This window comes from Euprymna scolopes, chromosome 41, assembly GCF_053919585.1.
Source record: "Euprymna scolopes isolate OS-2025 chromosome 41, ASM5391958v1, whole genome shotgun sequence".
Taxonomy (NCBI): domain Eukaryota; kingdom Metazoa; phylum Mollusca; class Cephalopoda; order Sepiida; family Sepiolidae; genus Euprymna; species Euprymna scolopes.
The window spans coordinates 68220256-68237960 of NC_136522.1; the positions used below are offsets into that span (position 1 = coordinate 68220256).

The 17705-nt window shown below is 31.0% G+C and overlaps 1 protein-coding gene across 3 annotated transcripts in view; it reads left to right on the forward strand.

The window, feature by feature from the left end:
• Window positions 1–17705, forward strand: part of LOC145266595 (glycerophosphodiester phosphodiesterase domain-containing protein 5-like) — a 310040-nt gene that overhangs the window by 262097 nt on the left and 30238 nt on the right. For all 3 annotated transcript variants that reach the window (XM_080122447.1, XM_080122448.1, XM_080122446.1), the window contains 2 exons: window positions 11344–11502; window positions 16655–16748. In XM_080122447.1, the coding sequence (XP_079978573.1) occupies window positions 11344–11502; window positions 16655–16748 (253 nt within the window). The remainder of the gene's footprint in view (window positions 1–11343; window positions 11503–16654; window positions 16749–17705) is intronic.

The window sequence follows — 17705 nt, forward strand, 5'->3', positions numbered from 1 at the left end:
GCAGGTAACAGGAAAGGAATTCCATAGTCTAGCTGTTTGAGTGAAGAAACTATTAGAGTAGAAAGCTTTCTGACATTTAGGAACCTCAACAGTGAAGGGGTGAGATTTTGCTGCTAAGCTGGTTTGTTTGGAATATGTATGTCGAGGGGGCACAAGTGCAACAAGTTCATCAGAGCACATTCTATTAAAATACTTGTAAAATAGACAGAGATGCAACATTGCGGCAATGGGACAGGAGTTGATGTTTAGTTGATAATGTGGGATATATTAGATTGAAAACTTTTTTGGACTCTATCCAAGAGAGAGAGAGAGAAAGAGGCCAGTGGCAGATGCACCAACCCAGATGTGGCAACGAAACTCCATACATGGGCGAATGGTAGCCTTATTAAAGATACAGGATACTCTCAGGTGTAAGTGCTCTTATAGCTCAATAGATGGAACCCACCTTCTTTGCAGCAGCCTTTGCAATGTCCTCACTGCATTTGTTCCAGTTCATATTGCCCGTGAATGTTAGGCCAATGGGTTTGAAGGTAGAATTCTCAGGTAGGAATCTATTTGTCATAGATATCGGTGGTTGGAAAGGCGTCTTGTAATTGTTAAAGGAAAGCAGCTTACTCTTACTAGCATTAAACGTTACCTTCCATTTACGGCCCTATTCCACCTACGGTCTGGAGGTCATTTTCTAACGATTCTGCCATTGTCTTGGATTTGTGTACGTCCTTTCTTCCCTGCATCAGCAGATACATCCATCTTAGATCCAGCAGAAGGTTGTGTGCTAGATCTATTTTTAACAAAAAAAAAAAAAAAAAAAAATCATCCACAATTATGTTCCGAGATTTTTTCTTTAAAAATGGCAGGACCTTAATTTAAGTCCAAGGGTATCTCCCTTGTTTGTCATACTGAATTGGTCGCACAACTCTTCCACATTAAAACATCCAATAAAACACGATAATTTGATCAATTCTATTTTTTTTACTTTTTTAGGTCATTTTCTAACGATTCTGCCATGGTTATAAATTTGTGTACACCCCCCCCCCCCGTGCATGTTATAAAGCATTGCATGATCAGCAAATATACTCATCTCGAACACAATATTGTCAGAGAGGTCGTTAATGAATATCAGGAATAATAAGTGGTCCAATGATCGAGCCCTGAGGCAATCCTGCATTAATGGTGTGCTGTTTAGAATCTTTACAAAATTTTAATTCTAGAAAATGTCTAACATTTTAGGCTAAAGCATAAGTGGTCTTAAGAAGAAATTGAAATTCAGGGAATCTTGTTTAATTTATGTCAAATAACTATGGACCAAATTTAATGCAAATCTGAAATATTTAAATTTTCAGAAAGATGAATATGATGTTTTAAAATTTAGCGCGACATACCAACGGACTGATTGACAAGGCTTCTTCCTAGAAATGTGTAGACACATTGTTATTTAAAAATTTAGCATGAAAGACTAACGAAAATTAAAAAAAAAAAAATTTTCATGAAAGTTGCTCCAGTCAAGGTATGAAGCCACTTGATGTAATGCGCTACCATGAACGAAAGACAATTGGTCAGATGATTGCCTTATTTTAAATTCTTTTTAGATTGTCTATTTTCAGGTTAGACTAACCAAACTTAATTTAGATGCAACTTTGATTTTACAAACGTGTTGTTTTTTTTTTTTTTTTTTTTTTTTTTTTTTTAACGATCGCATTTGATGTGTTTTTACAACTCTGACTGAAGTGATTATGTCCGAGCTCCGGTTTCCATGGCAACAATTGCTAGTATCTATGAATTATGCGGATCTAGCAACAATCAAATTCGTTTTTATTTTTATCCTCTTAGTTTTACCATAGGGATGAGGGATGGAAGAGCTCTTCTCTCAGATGAACGTTTTTTATGACTTGAAAATTCTATTCATTGTTCAGCATGATTTATATTTAAAACATGGTAAATGTTAACTTTAGAGTCCTAAACTTGTGGTAACGGTGTGAAGGGGTATAAAAATAAGTGGCTAAGGTTGGCATGTGATTGCTGGGTACTCTTGCAGAATTTGACCCAGATCCTCGGGATTTTCCGTCAATTATGGTTCGAGGCTCGATCAGCAGTCACCGGATTAAGCCGAGCAAAGTAACAGACGCAGACGAATTTCAAGACAAACAAATCAGAAAAAAAAAAATAGAAATACAATAAATAAAAAAATAGAAATACAATAAATAAAAAAATAGAAATACAATAAATAAAAAAATAGAAATACAATAAATAAAAAAAATAGAAATACAATAAATAAAAAAATAGAAATACAATAAAAAAAATAGAAATACAATTAAAAAAATAGAAATACAATAAAAAATAGAAATACAATTAAAAAAATAGAAATACAATAAAAAAAAATAGAAATACAATTAAAAAAATAGAAATACAATAAAAAAAATAGAAATACAATTAAAAGAAATAGAAATACAATTAAAAAAATAGAAATTCAATAAAAAAAATAGAAATACAATAAAAAAATAGAAATACAATAAAAAAAATAGAAATACAATTAAAAAAAAATAGAAATACAATTAAAAAAAAATAGAAATATAATAAAAAAAATAGAAATATAATAAAAAAAATAGAAATACACTTTAAAAAATGGAAATACAATAAAAAAAATGGAAATACAATAAAAAAAATAGAAATACAATAAAAAAAAATAGAAATACAATAAAAAAAAATAGAAATACAATTAAAAAAAATAGAAATATAATAAAAAAAAATAGAAATACACTTTAAAAAATGGAAATACAATAAAAAAAATGGAAATACAATTAAAAAAATATAAATACAATAAAAAAATAGAAATACAATAAAAAAAAAAATAGAAATACACTTTAAAAAATGGAAATACAATAAAAAAAAATAGAAATACAATAAAAAATAGAAATACAATTAAAAAAAATAGAAATATAATAAAAAAAATAGAAATACAATAAAAAAAATGGAAATACAATAAAAAAAATAGAAATACACTTTAAAAAATGGAAATACAATAAAAAAAAATGGAAATACAATAAAAAAAAAATAGAAATACAATAAAAAAAATAGAAATACAATAAAAAAATAGAAATACAATAAAAAAAATAGAAATACACTTTAAAAAATGGAAATACAATAAAAAAAAATGGAAATACAATAAAAAAAATAGAAATATAATAAAAAGAAATAGAAATACACTTTAAAAAATGGAAATACAATAAAAAAAAAAATAGAAATACAATAAAAAAAATAGAAATACAATAAAAAAAATAGAAATACAATTAAAAAAAATAGAAATATAATTAAAAAAAAAATAGAAATACAATAAAAAAAAATAAAAACCGACTGTAAATTTACTGAATATGTATATATATATTTTTTTTCAAGATAAATAAGCAATACAAAATGCAACTTACTTTTATTATTTTTTGCAATGTTTTATCAAGTTTTTTTTTGTCAAGAAAAGATGAATTTTTTTCAAGAAAAGATGAATTTTTCTTAACCGTATTGTTAGATGAAAGTACAGTTTTTTTTTCAGAAAACTTATATTTTTTTCTTTTTTTTTTTAAAGAACATTAGCAGTAGTTTTTTTTTATAAACAGAAGTTGTTTTTTTTTATAAGAAAAGATGAATGATTTTTATGAAAACCGTAAATTGTTAGGTGAAAGTACAGAAAAGTTTGTTTTTTTTTCAAGAAAATTTACAAATTATTTTTTGTAACAACAAATGCTAAAAATATAAACAGAAAAAATCACCACCCCCACTCCATCACAAAAAAAATAATTAAAAAATTATATTTTTTATACAAAAACAAAAAAGTGTCGATTTGGCGTTTCAACACTTGAACAATGTTCTACGTAATCCAGTGATTGCCGGTCAAGCCTGAGCCATAAATGACAGAAAATCCCGAGGATCTATGTCAAATTCTGCAAGAGTACCAATAGCTGTAAGGAAGCAGTGGCACTGGCACACAAACCTGGAACCCTTCAGATGCAATAATAATACAATTATGCAAATTTAAGTGCCGTTGGGAGTCCGAGGGGGGCAGAATAAAAGACGGATTTTTTTGGCTTGATGGACGTTTTTTTTTTTTTTTTTTTTTTTTTTTGTGATGTCACAGAAAAAAAAAAATCCTGATGCTGCTTTTGTGGAGAGTGAATTACTCATTGTTTTCCTCCTACCTATAGCCTTTGTCTTTTTAAGACTAAGGCTATTAAACATCTACTGACTTTCCAGTAATCTTTTTTTCACTAGCATGACCTGTGGAAATTCGACAGCGGCATCTTTCATCTTGTCTTGTCTTCTTCTTGTCTTGCATATAATAAAGGAGCTGCAATTTTTCCCCCTCTGGACGAAACTACCTTAAGTTGACAAGAATAGACGGCAAATAAAAAATTACTATGTTTACATCATTAACCACTGCATTATCTAACTATAGACCACAATTACATACACATTATTTCGTAATGTTAAAAGGTGGCATTTAGTCTGAGGAGCGCCATGACCATCATCGTCCTAACCTAAAGAGGAAGTAGCTAAAGTTTTACTCTCACTTTACTGACTACTCTTACGACATCATCCTACACTGAGTTCTTTTATACTTTTTCCTACTTTTCCTGGGTGTTAACCGTCATTAACTGACTATGGATTTCATACACAAACGCATACTCTCTTACCCCTTACATCTGACACAAATAATGATTTCTCCCTTTTAAATATCTGGCACTGCTGATTGGATGAGAAGTATTCCTTCTACAATTCCAACATTCGGTTATTCCACCAAATAAACAATTATCAACTATTAAACACACTGCCATTTTCTATACATGCACAATAATCTTATGTTTTATTTATTATTCACTTTATTATTGTTCTGCTTAGAAACTCTGAACTTATATTATTTGTGAAAATATTACAAAACATAAATCATTGACGACATGACCATCTACGTGATACAACTCCTGTTTATAATCACTTGGAGGGAGGGAAAGTTACAGATAGAGAAATACAGAGAGTAGGAGTGAGAGAGACAGAGAAATAAGCCGTTTTAATTTTTAACGGAACTGAAATCCATGTTTTTGATTGTAAAACAAAAATAATTTTTTTGATAAATTTCTGTGTGGCTTATTGCTGCATTGTTTTTCTAAAGAAAAAAATTGAATTAAGTTTATTTTTACAAGAATGTTTATACATTTATCTAGCGTTAAAAATCAAATTATGCAACGGGAACGAAGTTGACTTTTTTTTTTTTTTCTTAAACGAAACTGACTTTGCTTTGATAAAATTGTGTTTGGCGTGCCACTGAATTATTTTTTCTAAATAATAAAATTGAATAAAGTTTATTTTTACAAGAATGTTTATATGATTGTCTAGTGATTAAACATAAAATATATATGAAAAACACGTTTAGTATTTTTAAAAAATCAAAGTTATGCAACGGGAATGAAGTTTCGTCTAATAAAAAAAGCAAACTTCATCTCTGTTGCATAATTTTTATTTTTTAAATAATACACATGTTTTTTCATATATATTTTTATGTTTAGTCGCTAGATAAATGTATATACATTCTTGTAACAATAAACTTTATTCAATTTAATTCTTTATAAAAAAATAAGTCAGTGGTACGCTAGGTGTATCAGAATTTTGGGGGAATTTTTGACCCCACCCCTAATATGAAAGTGCGAATAAAATATAAAAAACTCGTAATTTCTCTTTTAAAAGTGGATTGTTTATTTTCTTTATGGATTATATTTCCAAAATAAACTATTAAAGTTGTATAAAATGTAATAGAAATATTATTTTAAAAAAAAACAGTGTTTACAAAGTGCCGGTGCACTTCCATGCAGCCATTTTTTTTATGTAATGAAATCAATTGAATTTTATGAGTTAAATACTTTTCAATTTTTAAACTTTAAAAATCTATCAAAAATTTTTTTATTGATTCAATTTTTACGCTATTTTCAGGGTCAATGTGAAATTTTGCGCTCTTTCCAATAAACCGAATATAATATTTTAGACAAACGTTTTTTTAACCCTCCCCCAATTTTGAAATGTCTGTTTGAATTTAAATAATTAATTAATGTAGCAAAGTTTTATATATCACAAATTGAAGATAAAAGATCAATAAATAATATATTGTAAATTAAAAAAAAAGAAAAGTGTTTTCTAGAAATTTACCTGTAAAGTCCAAAGTTTAAAACCCTTTTTTTTTTTTTTAAACCACGTTGATTTTTTTTTTTTTTTTTTTTTTTAATTGGAAGCCCATGTTCTGCTTATATTGTCCAGTACGTATTGGATGTTGACAAGATTTTTTTTCTATTTCATTCAGTGTTTTCTTTTTTTAAATATTTAAAAAAAAAAAAACATTCGCTCGACAAAAAAGAATGAAAATATAACAAATCCAAAATTTATGTATTTCTTTGAAAAAAGAAAAAAAAAATTTCTGGAGTGTTTTTTTTTTTTTTAATTTGACTATTATTAGACTATGGGAACACGTATTTCTCCAAGCACAAGGCTACACGTCTAATGCAAACATGTGGTTTTTACTGCGTTCTGTCCATCCATAGTTCAAACAAGGACAAATGATGACTTCCGTTTTTTTTATGAAGACTTAAAAATGGCGCTTTTTTTTTTTTTTAAATTTCTTTTATTTAAAAAATAAATGGAATTTAAAATATAAATACGGATAAATTCTGAACAATGAAGAATGGAACTAAACATTCAGTAGTATTTTTAATGGTGATTTTTTTCGAATTTATATCGATTTTTTATAACGGAAGAAAGAAAATTTTTGTTGATTTTCTTCTAATCTTTTTTACAGAAAAACGATTTAAAAAACAAATATTGCATAATTTGCTATTAAACCTTTTATTTTTAAAAAATTTGGTCTTTGCTCCTTTAATTGAAAAAAAAAATTAGGGTTTGAATTACATTTTTCAAGTAGTTATAAACTTTGAAAAGATAGTAAGTTGAATTATTAAAGTTCTGATCTTCATAAGCTTGTAAGACAAGGAGGTCGAATTATTCAATATTTTTTCACACATTCTAAACATCGGTTTCTGATACTGCTAGTGGTACGCTACACGGAGATTTATTAAAAAAATTAGTTTTGTTTTACAAGTGAAACGGTCCTGGATATGACCTAAAACTATATCCGATGGTGAGGCCCCACCTTGCGGGCCTTGGGGAATGTGGAGCCACCCTTTAATTGCCATTGCTTCCAGGGCCACTCTGACCCGGAGTGGTAGTACCTGTTAGGGTCCCAACTATGGGTTAAATAGAATCCGACTTAAAAAAAACAAATATACTCCATTAAAAATCGTTCCTAAAATAACTAGATTCGGCATTAAATAACCTGAAAAAGGTTGATATGCCGTAAAACAAAAACAACCAACCAACCAACCAACCAACCAATCAACCAACCAACCAAAAATTGAAAACATCGACTTGAGCTCCGTTGTTGGATTATAAAAACACTAAACGTAGTTTTTCATATATAATTATGTTTATCCGTTAGATAAAATTGTAAAAACAAGTTGTTGTTTTTTTTCGGTAGGAAGTTTTTTTTATTTTTATTTTTTTTAATTTTTTTTTTTTTTACATAGGCATCACCACATTATCAAGGCCAAGAGGCCACTCAAGGATAAGGGTTAAAGAGTGTACAGTAGAAATTGGACATTATAGTAATCATTAGTAATGAAAATTTGGTAAAGTTGATAACTTATATGGAACGGCTCATCAAGAACTTATTTACGTTAGACTTGAACACAACCATATTGTAGTCAGCCGGAAAGCAGGAAAACGGAAGACAATTCCACAGGCGTGCAGTTCTAAGAAAAAAAGCTTTGTTCATGGAATCTACGTTTAGGTTTAGGCACAGATAAAGAGTGGGGGGAATTATTGATAGTGTTTACAGCTAGACGAGTGTTTCTTGTGAAAGTTTGGCGAGGGGGGACCATAGATTGAAGCTCAGTCGAACACTTTCCATGAAAATAACGATACATCAGAGACAAACTCGCAACATCTCTTCTGTGAGATAGAGGTTGCAAGGAAGAGAAAAGGACATCTCCTACGAGGCTACGAAGTCTATTTTGAACTCTATCAAGGCAGGCCAAGTCCTTTCTAGCAGCTCCTGCCCAGATGTGGCAACAGTATTCCATCCTTGGACGTACCTGGCTCTTATATAGATAGAGAATAGCATCAGCAGTGAGATATCTACCGGATCGATAGAAAGATCCCACCATTTTTCCAGCGGCCTTGGCAACAGATTTGATGTACGTGTTCCATTTAAGATCGGGAGTAATGGTCAAGCCAAGAAGTTTGTCAAAACTTGAGGCCTCCTGAAGACGAGAGTTGTTTTTTATGATGGAATGAAATTTGTCACGTGTATTTAGTTGTCGGAATTTTCTTTTATTTATTTACATTTCGTTATTTCTTGACTTTCAGCTACAGCGACAGACACTCATAAAGAAAGGATTCATAATTATATATAACGATATAGTAATTTTCGCCTTTACTAAAATATTATTACGGACAAACGAGATGAAACAATTGTTTCCTTTTGTTTTTTTGTTTATTAAAAATTTTCCACTAACTTTACATGAGTATCACGTTATTATTGCACATGTGAGGTGATTTTTTTTTGTTTGTTTTTGTTTATGTATGTAAAGTTATTTGTGTGTTTTTCTTATGACCTGCCCAAACGTAGTATAAACTCACCCAACCTCCCCCATGTTAAGAACGGCTTTTGAAATAAACACCTCAACCTCCCTGTGTTAAGAACGGCTTTCGAGGTAGGGGGTGCTTATTTCGAAAACCGTTCTTAACATAGTGAGGTTGGGGCTGTTTATGATACTCTGCCCTTTCTTTTATTTTTCCTATTAAAATCATTCCTGTATTTTCATTTTCTTACTATTTTTAACGCCTGTTTGCTTTTGCGTTTCTTTTTGCTCAATTGGTATAATCCGTCGGTTTGCCGTGTGTTGCAGTGTCAGAAATCGCCATTAAAAATACGTGATAAAAGCTTGAATAATTAGACTTACTATCTTTCGAAGCTTATAACTACTTGAAAAATGTAATTTAAACCCTAATTTTTTTTTTTCAATAAAAGGAGCAAAGACCAAATTTTAAAATAATAAAAAGGTTTAATAGAAAAATATGCAATTTTTTTTTTTTAAATCGGTTTTCTTTAAAAAAGATTTCAAGAAAATCAACAAATTTTAACTTACTTCGAATATAGTATATATAAATTCAAAAAAATCACTTACCTATAAAAAAATATTAATCAATGGGTACTTCCATTCTTCATTGTGAAGAATTTATCCATATTTATATTTTATATTCCATGTACTTTTAAATAAAATAATTTTTTAAGCAAAAATTTAAAAATACCGCAATATCAGATGGTCATAATTGATTTCTTACGTGTGTTTGCTGTAAATGAAATTTAGTTAAATATGGGTCACCGTATTGAAAAAATGATCACATTCACTCATAAGTAAGTTCACTTTTATAAACAAACCCTTCGACAAATTTTCCATTTTTTAAAAAATTTTTTAAAGAAATACATGAGTTTTTGATTTGAAATATTTTATTTCTTCTTTATCAAATTGATTTTTTTTTTAAATATCTAAAATAAAACAACATTGAATGAAATAGAAAAAATTATAGTAAGTGCTTAATATTTACTTGACAATATTTTTCAAATGTGAAGTTCCACTTAAAAAAAAGTCAACATGGTTTTTAAAAAGAAAGTTTTAAACTTTTGATTTTACAGGTAAATTTGTACAAAACTATTCTTTTTTTTTGTTTTAAATTAGATTATTTTATTTATTGATCTTTTATCTTCAATTTGTGATGTATAAATCTGAGATGAGAAAATTAATTATTTTCATTTTAATAGACATTTCAAAATGAGGGGGGGGGTGAATTTAAAAACAAAACGTTTGTCTAAAATATTATATTCAGTTTATTGGAAAAGGCATAAAATTTCACATTAAACCTGAAAATATCTTAAAAATTGAACCAATAGAAAAATTTGGATAGATTTTTAAATTGAAAAAAATTGAAAAAATTTAACTTATATAATTCAATTCGTAGAAAAAATGGCTGCATGAGCACGTGCAGGCACTTTGTAAACACTGTATTTTAAAAAATAAAAAAATAATATTTCTATTATTTTTCAAAAAAACTTTATTTTGGAAGTATATTCCATAAAGAAATTAAACAAACCATTTTAAAAAGAGAAATTACGAGTTTTGTATATTTTATTCGCAGTTTTGTGTTAAGGATGTCAAAAATTCCCCAAAATTTCTGACACACCTAGTGTTGCCCAACGAGAATTACAGAAAAACCAACTTAAAACTGGAGAAGTACCAAAGTTTGACAATGAGTAGATGTTTTTTTTTTTATATTAAAAGCATTGAACAATACGAAGTACAATTTTGGGTACTTATGTATTTTTGGTATCGTGCTGAAATAATATTGTTTTTATTTACAAAGCCATTATAACCGTAGGGAGTGGAGGGTGTTTTTTCAATATTAAAAAAATTAGCGTGAAACTTGAATTTAACCTGAAAACACTGTTTACAAATAGCGCGGTACCAAAAATGCATAACAAATGCAAAGGATGCATTTTTTTTTTTTTACATTGTGACTTCAGTGATTGGGAGATCCTATTTATTGAAAAAGACGATAGAAGGTGATAACATACTACAAACATTTAATTAGCGAATATCTATATACAACTAATTTAATGTTCGTAGTATGTAATTACCTTCTATCCTCTTTTTTAATAAATAGGATCTCCCGGTCGAATAATTTATAATCTGGAAACTGTGACACACATACATACAGTATCAATATATAGATTCTTGTTAACCTCTCTACATTAAATGGCTTCATGCTTTATCAGGAGCGATTTTCATGAATTCATTTTTTCTTCTAAATTGTTTTCTAGTGCAATAATTTGAATCTTTTTTCTTCCAAATTGTTTTCTAATTCAATAATTTGAATGTTTTTTTACTTCCAAATTGTTTTCTAATTCAATAATTTGAATGTTTTTTCTTCCAAATTGTTTTTTAATTCAATAAGATGAATATTTTTCTTCCAAATTATGTTTTAATTCAATAATTTGAATGTTTTTCTTCCAAATTGTTTTCTAATTCAATAATTTGAATGTTTTTTCTTTCAAATTGTTTTCTAATTCAATAATTTGCATGTTTTTTCTTCCAAATTGTTTTCTAATTCAATAATTTGAATGTTTTTTTCTTCCAAATTGTCTTTTAATTCAATAATTTGAATGCTTTTCTTTTTTTTTTTTTTTTTTTGTGATTTCAGATTTTATCAATCTGCCATATCTATTTTGGACACCAGATTTATATTCACCCTATTCACGTTACGATCATTTCAATAACCCTCGTAACCTGTATAGGTTTTACGCTTTTCTTAAATATGATGTGGCCATCTGAGTGGACAGTGGTCAAACTATCATTCCAAGTGAGTTGATTGCATTTTCTTTTTCTGATGATTTCATGTTAAATAGACGCAATCTGGGCACAGCTGAAATCATCAAACTCCGCTCTCATAAGTTTATCTTAATTTTTTATTTTTTTTATGTGTCAGCAAGGAATGGGACATCCTACCGCATGTTGGGTATTTACTCATTATTTCAAACATTCACACCGAGAGATCTTTTCAAGATTCTGACCGTCCTTTGAAGTGCAATTGGTTGAATCTCTTTTTCCCTTGATTCAACATTCAAATTATTCGGACTAGTAAGTCGTCACCAGATAATTTTTGAAATTATTTTTCACGAGTCCGGTTGCTCGTATAATTACAGAAATGATGGAGATCTTCCTAAGATTCCAATTTCTTTTCATATTGTACATAAGACCTTGATATTTTATTATATTTCTCCTCTCAGCTCTGTTTAACTCATTGAGGGCACTGACTTCTACTGAGGTTGCTTCTTCCTCTTTCTTATCCCATATCACTGTGTCAGGTTTAATAGCTCCATTGTTTTTCAGGTACGTAGCTGTAAGAATCGCATAGTCATAGCGGATGTGTATGACTTATTTCCGACTTTTCTCTTTGGTATACGGCACAACCACATTGACACACTGGTTCTCGCCAGATCACCGAAGTTAAGCAACAATGAGCCTGGCCAGTATCAGATGGGTGACCATTTGGGAAGGCTAGACGCTGTATGTACCGTGCTGAATCATAAGAAATTTCCAGGTTGGTATCTGGAGGTGCATTAATTCACTGGGAGAGATGCACCCCTAATCTTAAGACGTGTATCTAGGAGAAGGTAACAAGGCTGTTTAAGCGTTGCTTTAAGGAGAAATGCTCCTCAATACCTTGGAAAACTTCATCAGTTTGCCCCACATTTAAAAAGTCTGGAGATTGGTCATCTCCCTCTTACAGACCAATTAGTCTCCTGTGCGTCATGAATAAGTTGCTCGAAACTGTGATGAATAGAGAAGTGGTCAACCACCTCAGCAAAAATAATGAATTCTGACTAGAAAAATATCGGGGAAACCAATGCCAATTATAAAATCTTCAGATTCATACAATATGATGATGATGATGAATATACATTTGACCCCTAAATAATAAATATTGTTTTTTAGACATTAGATATTTTACATTTGGGGCAACAACAATAACGAAAATATCAAGTTAGATTTTTAGCTGAATATACAAACATACACAAATATAACGAAATGGCATGAAAAGAAACTGGAATCTTGGGTAGATTTCTATCGTTTCAGTAATCATAGGAGCAACCGGACTTATGGAAAAAAAAAATTTCAAAAACTACCTGGCAAATATATCCGGTGAACCAAGTGCAAGAGAGATTCAAACAATTGCACTTAAAGCGACCGTCAGAATCTTAAAAAGATCTCTTGGTTGGGTTGAGATGACGGGTGAATGCTCAACTTGGACAAAATAAGAAAATTAAAAAAGCAAAAACAAAAAAAAACAACTGCACGTTATATCATAGATTTCTCTTAGTTTGTCTTTCTATTGAACCATTCCACTTTTTTTTTTCTGAAATTACTGGGTCGATCTGGCTAAAATTTTGTATGAATCTTTGTGATGATAAGGTGCAGCAAATTAAGTATTATGGTATCCAGTCGATGCACAGTTAAGGATTAACAGTACCACATTTACTCTAGAAGTTTTCTGGGAAACTACTGAAACGATCTGGATAAAATTTGGTATGAACTTTTTTTATGACAAGGTGCAGTGAAGTTCGATGGACATTTTAGTTCTTAGATTAGATGTAAAACAGCTGAGATTGGAAGTTACAGCGGTCAAAACGTTGTGAAAATAACACTCAAGATGAGAACAATAGTTCGAATAATCCAAATAATAAAAAACACCTTTTATTATTCTGACCGGACGTTTGTTGCATCATTTCTTTGACAAATTAACACCTTGTCAACCAGTCAGAATTAATAACAGCCATGATATCCTGTTTTGTTCCCTGCAGTTCTGCCAAGATTACAAACCTCCAAATAAAAGCATAAATCTCACATAATCTGCAGACAAGCTGGTGCCAAATTTTCAGCTGCATCAAAGCAACGCTTTAAGAGGCCTTGTCTGTCAGGTCCATCTGTAGGTTGATTATGATATAATTTAAAAGAAAAAAGAAGCATTTTAATAATTAAAAACACTGATTGAATGGACGTATCTTATTTTTATATATACATCTTCATCTTTAGTAAGTCAACTCCTCTTTCTTTGGTCTACCACACCAACTTTTTTTTTTGTCTGCATGCCTAAGTTTGAAGCAACCGTTCTTTTGGTCTGTTGCGCCAGAGTTTGAAGCAGCCGTTCTTTTGGTCTGTCGCGCCAGAGTTTGAAGCAGCCGTTCTTTTGGTCTGTCGTGCCAGAGTTTGAAGCAACCGTTCTTTTGATCTGTCGCGCCAGAGTTTGAAGCAGCCATTCTTTTGGTCTGTCGCGCCAGAGTTTGAAGCAACCGTTCTTTTGGTCTGTCGCGCCAGAGTTTGAAGCAGCCGTTCTTTTGGTCTGTCGCGCCAGAGTTTGAAGCAGCCGTTCTTTTGGTCTGTCACGCCAGAGTTTGAAGCAGCCGTTCTTATGGTCTGTCGCGCCTGAGGCAGCTCTTCTTTTGGTCTGTCACAGCAGAGTTTGAACCAGTTTTTATTTGGTCTGTCACGGCAGAGTTTGAACCAGTTTTTATTTGGTCTGTCACACATGAGTTTGAACCAGTTTTTATTTGGCCTGCCATACATGAGTTTGAAAATTTCATTGCTACACGTATAGGTTGATTGGACACATCTTATAAATGTTTCCATTCTTGTATTGATCCTTTAATGCAGCCATGTTGAGGTAAAATGTCCCGCATTGATTCTTAGAGCATCTTTGCATCTTCTAGGGACAAAACTGTCAAAATTTTGATAATTCGATAATCGCAGACTGTCACCATTAATTCTGTCTGCAAGTGTCAAAGACGGCAAAGTTGTTGCTCATTTGGTAAACATGGACATTTCTTGGTTCTTATGAGATGCAACATGTTATGTAAATTTGAATAAGTCAACGTCTTTCAAAAATGTGGGGAAAAAAAAAAGAAAAAAAGCGGACATACATACATGCACGCACACATTTTCGCTTTTATATATATAGATGGCTTGAATTACAGTTAAAGTTGCAAAAGTCAAGTATCATGCTTCAATTGTGCTGCAAACGGTAACATTTATTGCAAACGTGCCCTTGTCATATCAAAGAACCTACTGTTGATTTTATATGTTGGGCCGTTCTGCTTGTGTGGTAATAAAACTTCTCAAATGCATTTATGATGTTAGGCTGTATAAGGTGTTAACATTGGCCAAAATCGCCTGTTTCTTTTTTTTTCATCAGATTATTTCGATTATCGATACTTATCAAAGACATTCTGATACCAAACCTATCTAAGAACACTGCCAGGCGCAAAAAGTACCTTTGTGTACAATTTCATAAAAACTGGCCCAGCCGTTTTCGAGTCCATAGGGAACGAACGTACACACACAGACGAAGTTCCTTTTATGTAATAGTAATGATATAGATCTTTTGATTCCCCATTAACCCGACTGTATTTAATGGTTTCAAAAGAGAGAACAGGGGAGGTAACTCATTTTTTATTTTTATTGTACTAATGGGTTAATTGGCAACTATTATTATACCCTATTTACTATGCCTCCCCACGGGACAGAGTTAGACACCGGGGTCGTTTTTTAACGTGGAGAAAAGGTACAAAAATAAAAAATTGTCTCAGTCGTGAAGGATTTCTCATCCACCGAAAGAGAACAAGAAATAGAAGTGCAGCATCTGATAGATAAAATGATACCTTTTATGATCTATCCACTTATGGAAAATAATCAAGCAAAATTTCTTAATAAAAAAACACAAATCACTTTTATCATATACTAGCAAGATGACTCGATGTTGCCCGGGATTGAATGATGATCAACAAGTGTTCCATGCCAAGTGCTCATCTGAGCTCCAATCTCTGGTCCCTCCTCGCCAATCTTTCACGAAAAACATCCATCTAACTGAAACCACTGTCAATAATTTTCCCCACTCTTTTTCTGTGCCTAATTCAAAATGTACATTCCATGAACAAAGCCTCTTTCTTAGAAGTGCACGCCTGTGGAACTCTCTTCCGTTTGCCTGTTTCCCACCTGACTACAAATTGGATTTCTTCAAGTCCAACATAAACAAATTCCTGATGAATCGCCCTCTTAAGTAAGACACTTTATCAAATCTCCAATACTAACGTTTACTACTATACTATCCCATCGATTACTGTACACGCAATAAACCTTATCCTCGAGTGGCTTCCGGGCCTTGATAAGTGGTGACTACCATGTAAAAAACGAAAAAAAAAAAAAAAAGGAAAGTGTTTCACACTCCCATATTTTTATTGTCATCGAAATCTGTGAATCATTCATTTTTCAATTCAATCAACGGTTATTATCTATACCTGCATACAAAATCAGTTTTAAAAAAATTACCACTAAAAGAAAAGTGCTTGCGCAAAGACAGGTGACAGATGTATTTCTTTTAAAAATATGTCTTTTTAAGCAAAAAACAATATTACTTAAATGTCATGTCGAAAATAGTAATATATCCAAAAATTACGAAAATTCAGTGAGTAGAATAATTGCTATTGTATTTTTCATTAAAAAAAAAAAGTCTATTGATGTCTGCTAAACAGTATCATCATCATTATGATGGTAAAAACAAAGAGCAATCTGAGTTATGCCCCCCTGTTTCTGCAATACTCACAGTCTAAAACATTGATAAAATAAAAAAATAAAATTTTTTACAAATTTTCCGTAAAAATTACTTTTAACTATAAATAACTTTCTACTTAATGAATTTCCCTAATTTTTGGATATATTACTATTTTCGACATTACAATTAAATTAAGTAATATAGTTTTTGCATATTTAAAAAAAAATCAATCTGTCGCTTCTCTTTGTACTAGCACTAAAAAAAACTTTAAAAAAAAATAAAAAACGATTGGTTCTCATGTACTTGTTGTCTCCCATTTCCTACTTTCGTTTTTTTTTTTTTTTTTTTTTTTTTTGCTCACATGCTCCTATTCCGAATTAGTAGCATTTTTTTTTTTTCTTTTTAGATTGTCGGTCCTTTTATTCATTTTGGTCTGATTTTTATTACGACTATGCTTACGTGGATTTTAGTCAGACAGTGGTACATTTTGGAACGTTTTGGTAAGTAAAAAAACAAACTTTTTTTTATCTTCATAATTGTTAAAAAAATCCGGAGTCTCCACGGTAGATTTTTCCAAACAAGAATATCCATACACTTGACAAGAATATGGCTTTTCCCTTTTTTTTCTTTTTTTTTTCTTTCAACTTTTTCTTCTAGGGGGTGGGACATCCAACCAGATGTCTGAGATCTACCCCTATTTTAGATTCATCCAACCAAGAGATCTTTTTAGGATTCTAGCCGTCCCTTTCAGTGCAATCGTTTGTATCTCACTTGCACTTGGTTCACCGGATATACTTGCTAAGTATTTTTTAAAGTTCTTTTTCATAAGCCCAGTTGCTCCTATGGTGATTGGTATAATTGAAACGTCTTTTAATTTCCAATTTCGTTTCATATCATACATAAGTCCTTGATACTTTGTTATCTTTTCCCTCTCAGCTCTGTTAAGCCCTGTATCATTGGGTACACTGACCTCTATTATGGTCGCTTTTTTATTTGCTCTGTCCCAAATCACTATATCTGGTTTAACAGCTGAAATTTCTAGATATGTACCAGTAAGAATTACATAATCCTAGTGAATGGCATAAGTGTCATTCCCAACTGTTCGTTCGGGTATATGTTTCCAGGATTTCTTACTACACTAACCTTTTAGCTGCTTACATATCTTCCGATGAAGGTATTTGCAAACTCCATTATGGCGATCTGTATAATAGCCATCTCCAAGTAAGATTTTTCAACTAGAGGTGACCCGTGCTCTCAACCTCAGTGTTGCAGAACCTGCATTTATTATTATTGTTTAGACCACTCATCTTTTTGAAGGTGTTTGTCATGAGGCCCTGGTTTGTTGTGCAACCTCTCTTGGTCGTAATGGAGGGATCCTCTTTTGAGCCAGTCTAGGGAACTATCCTTATTGATATATTCTTTGGATAGTTCAGTCGGCAGGTATTTTGCCCGTTTAT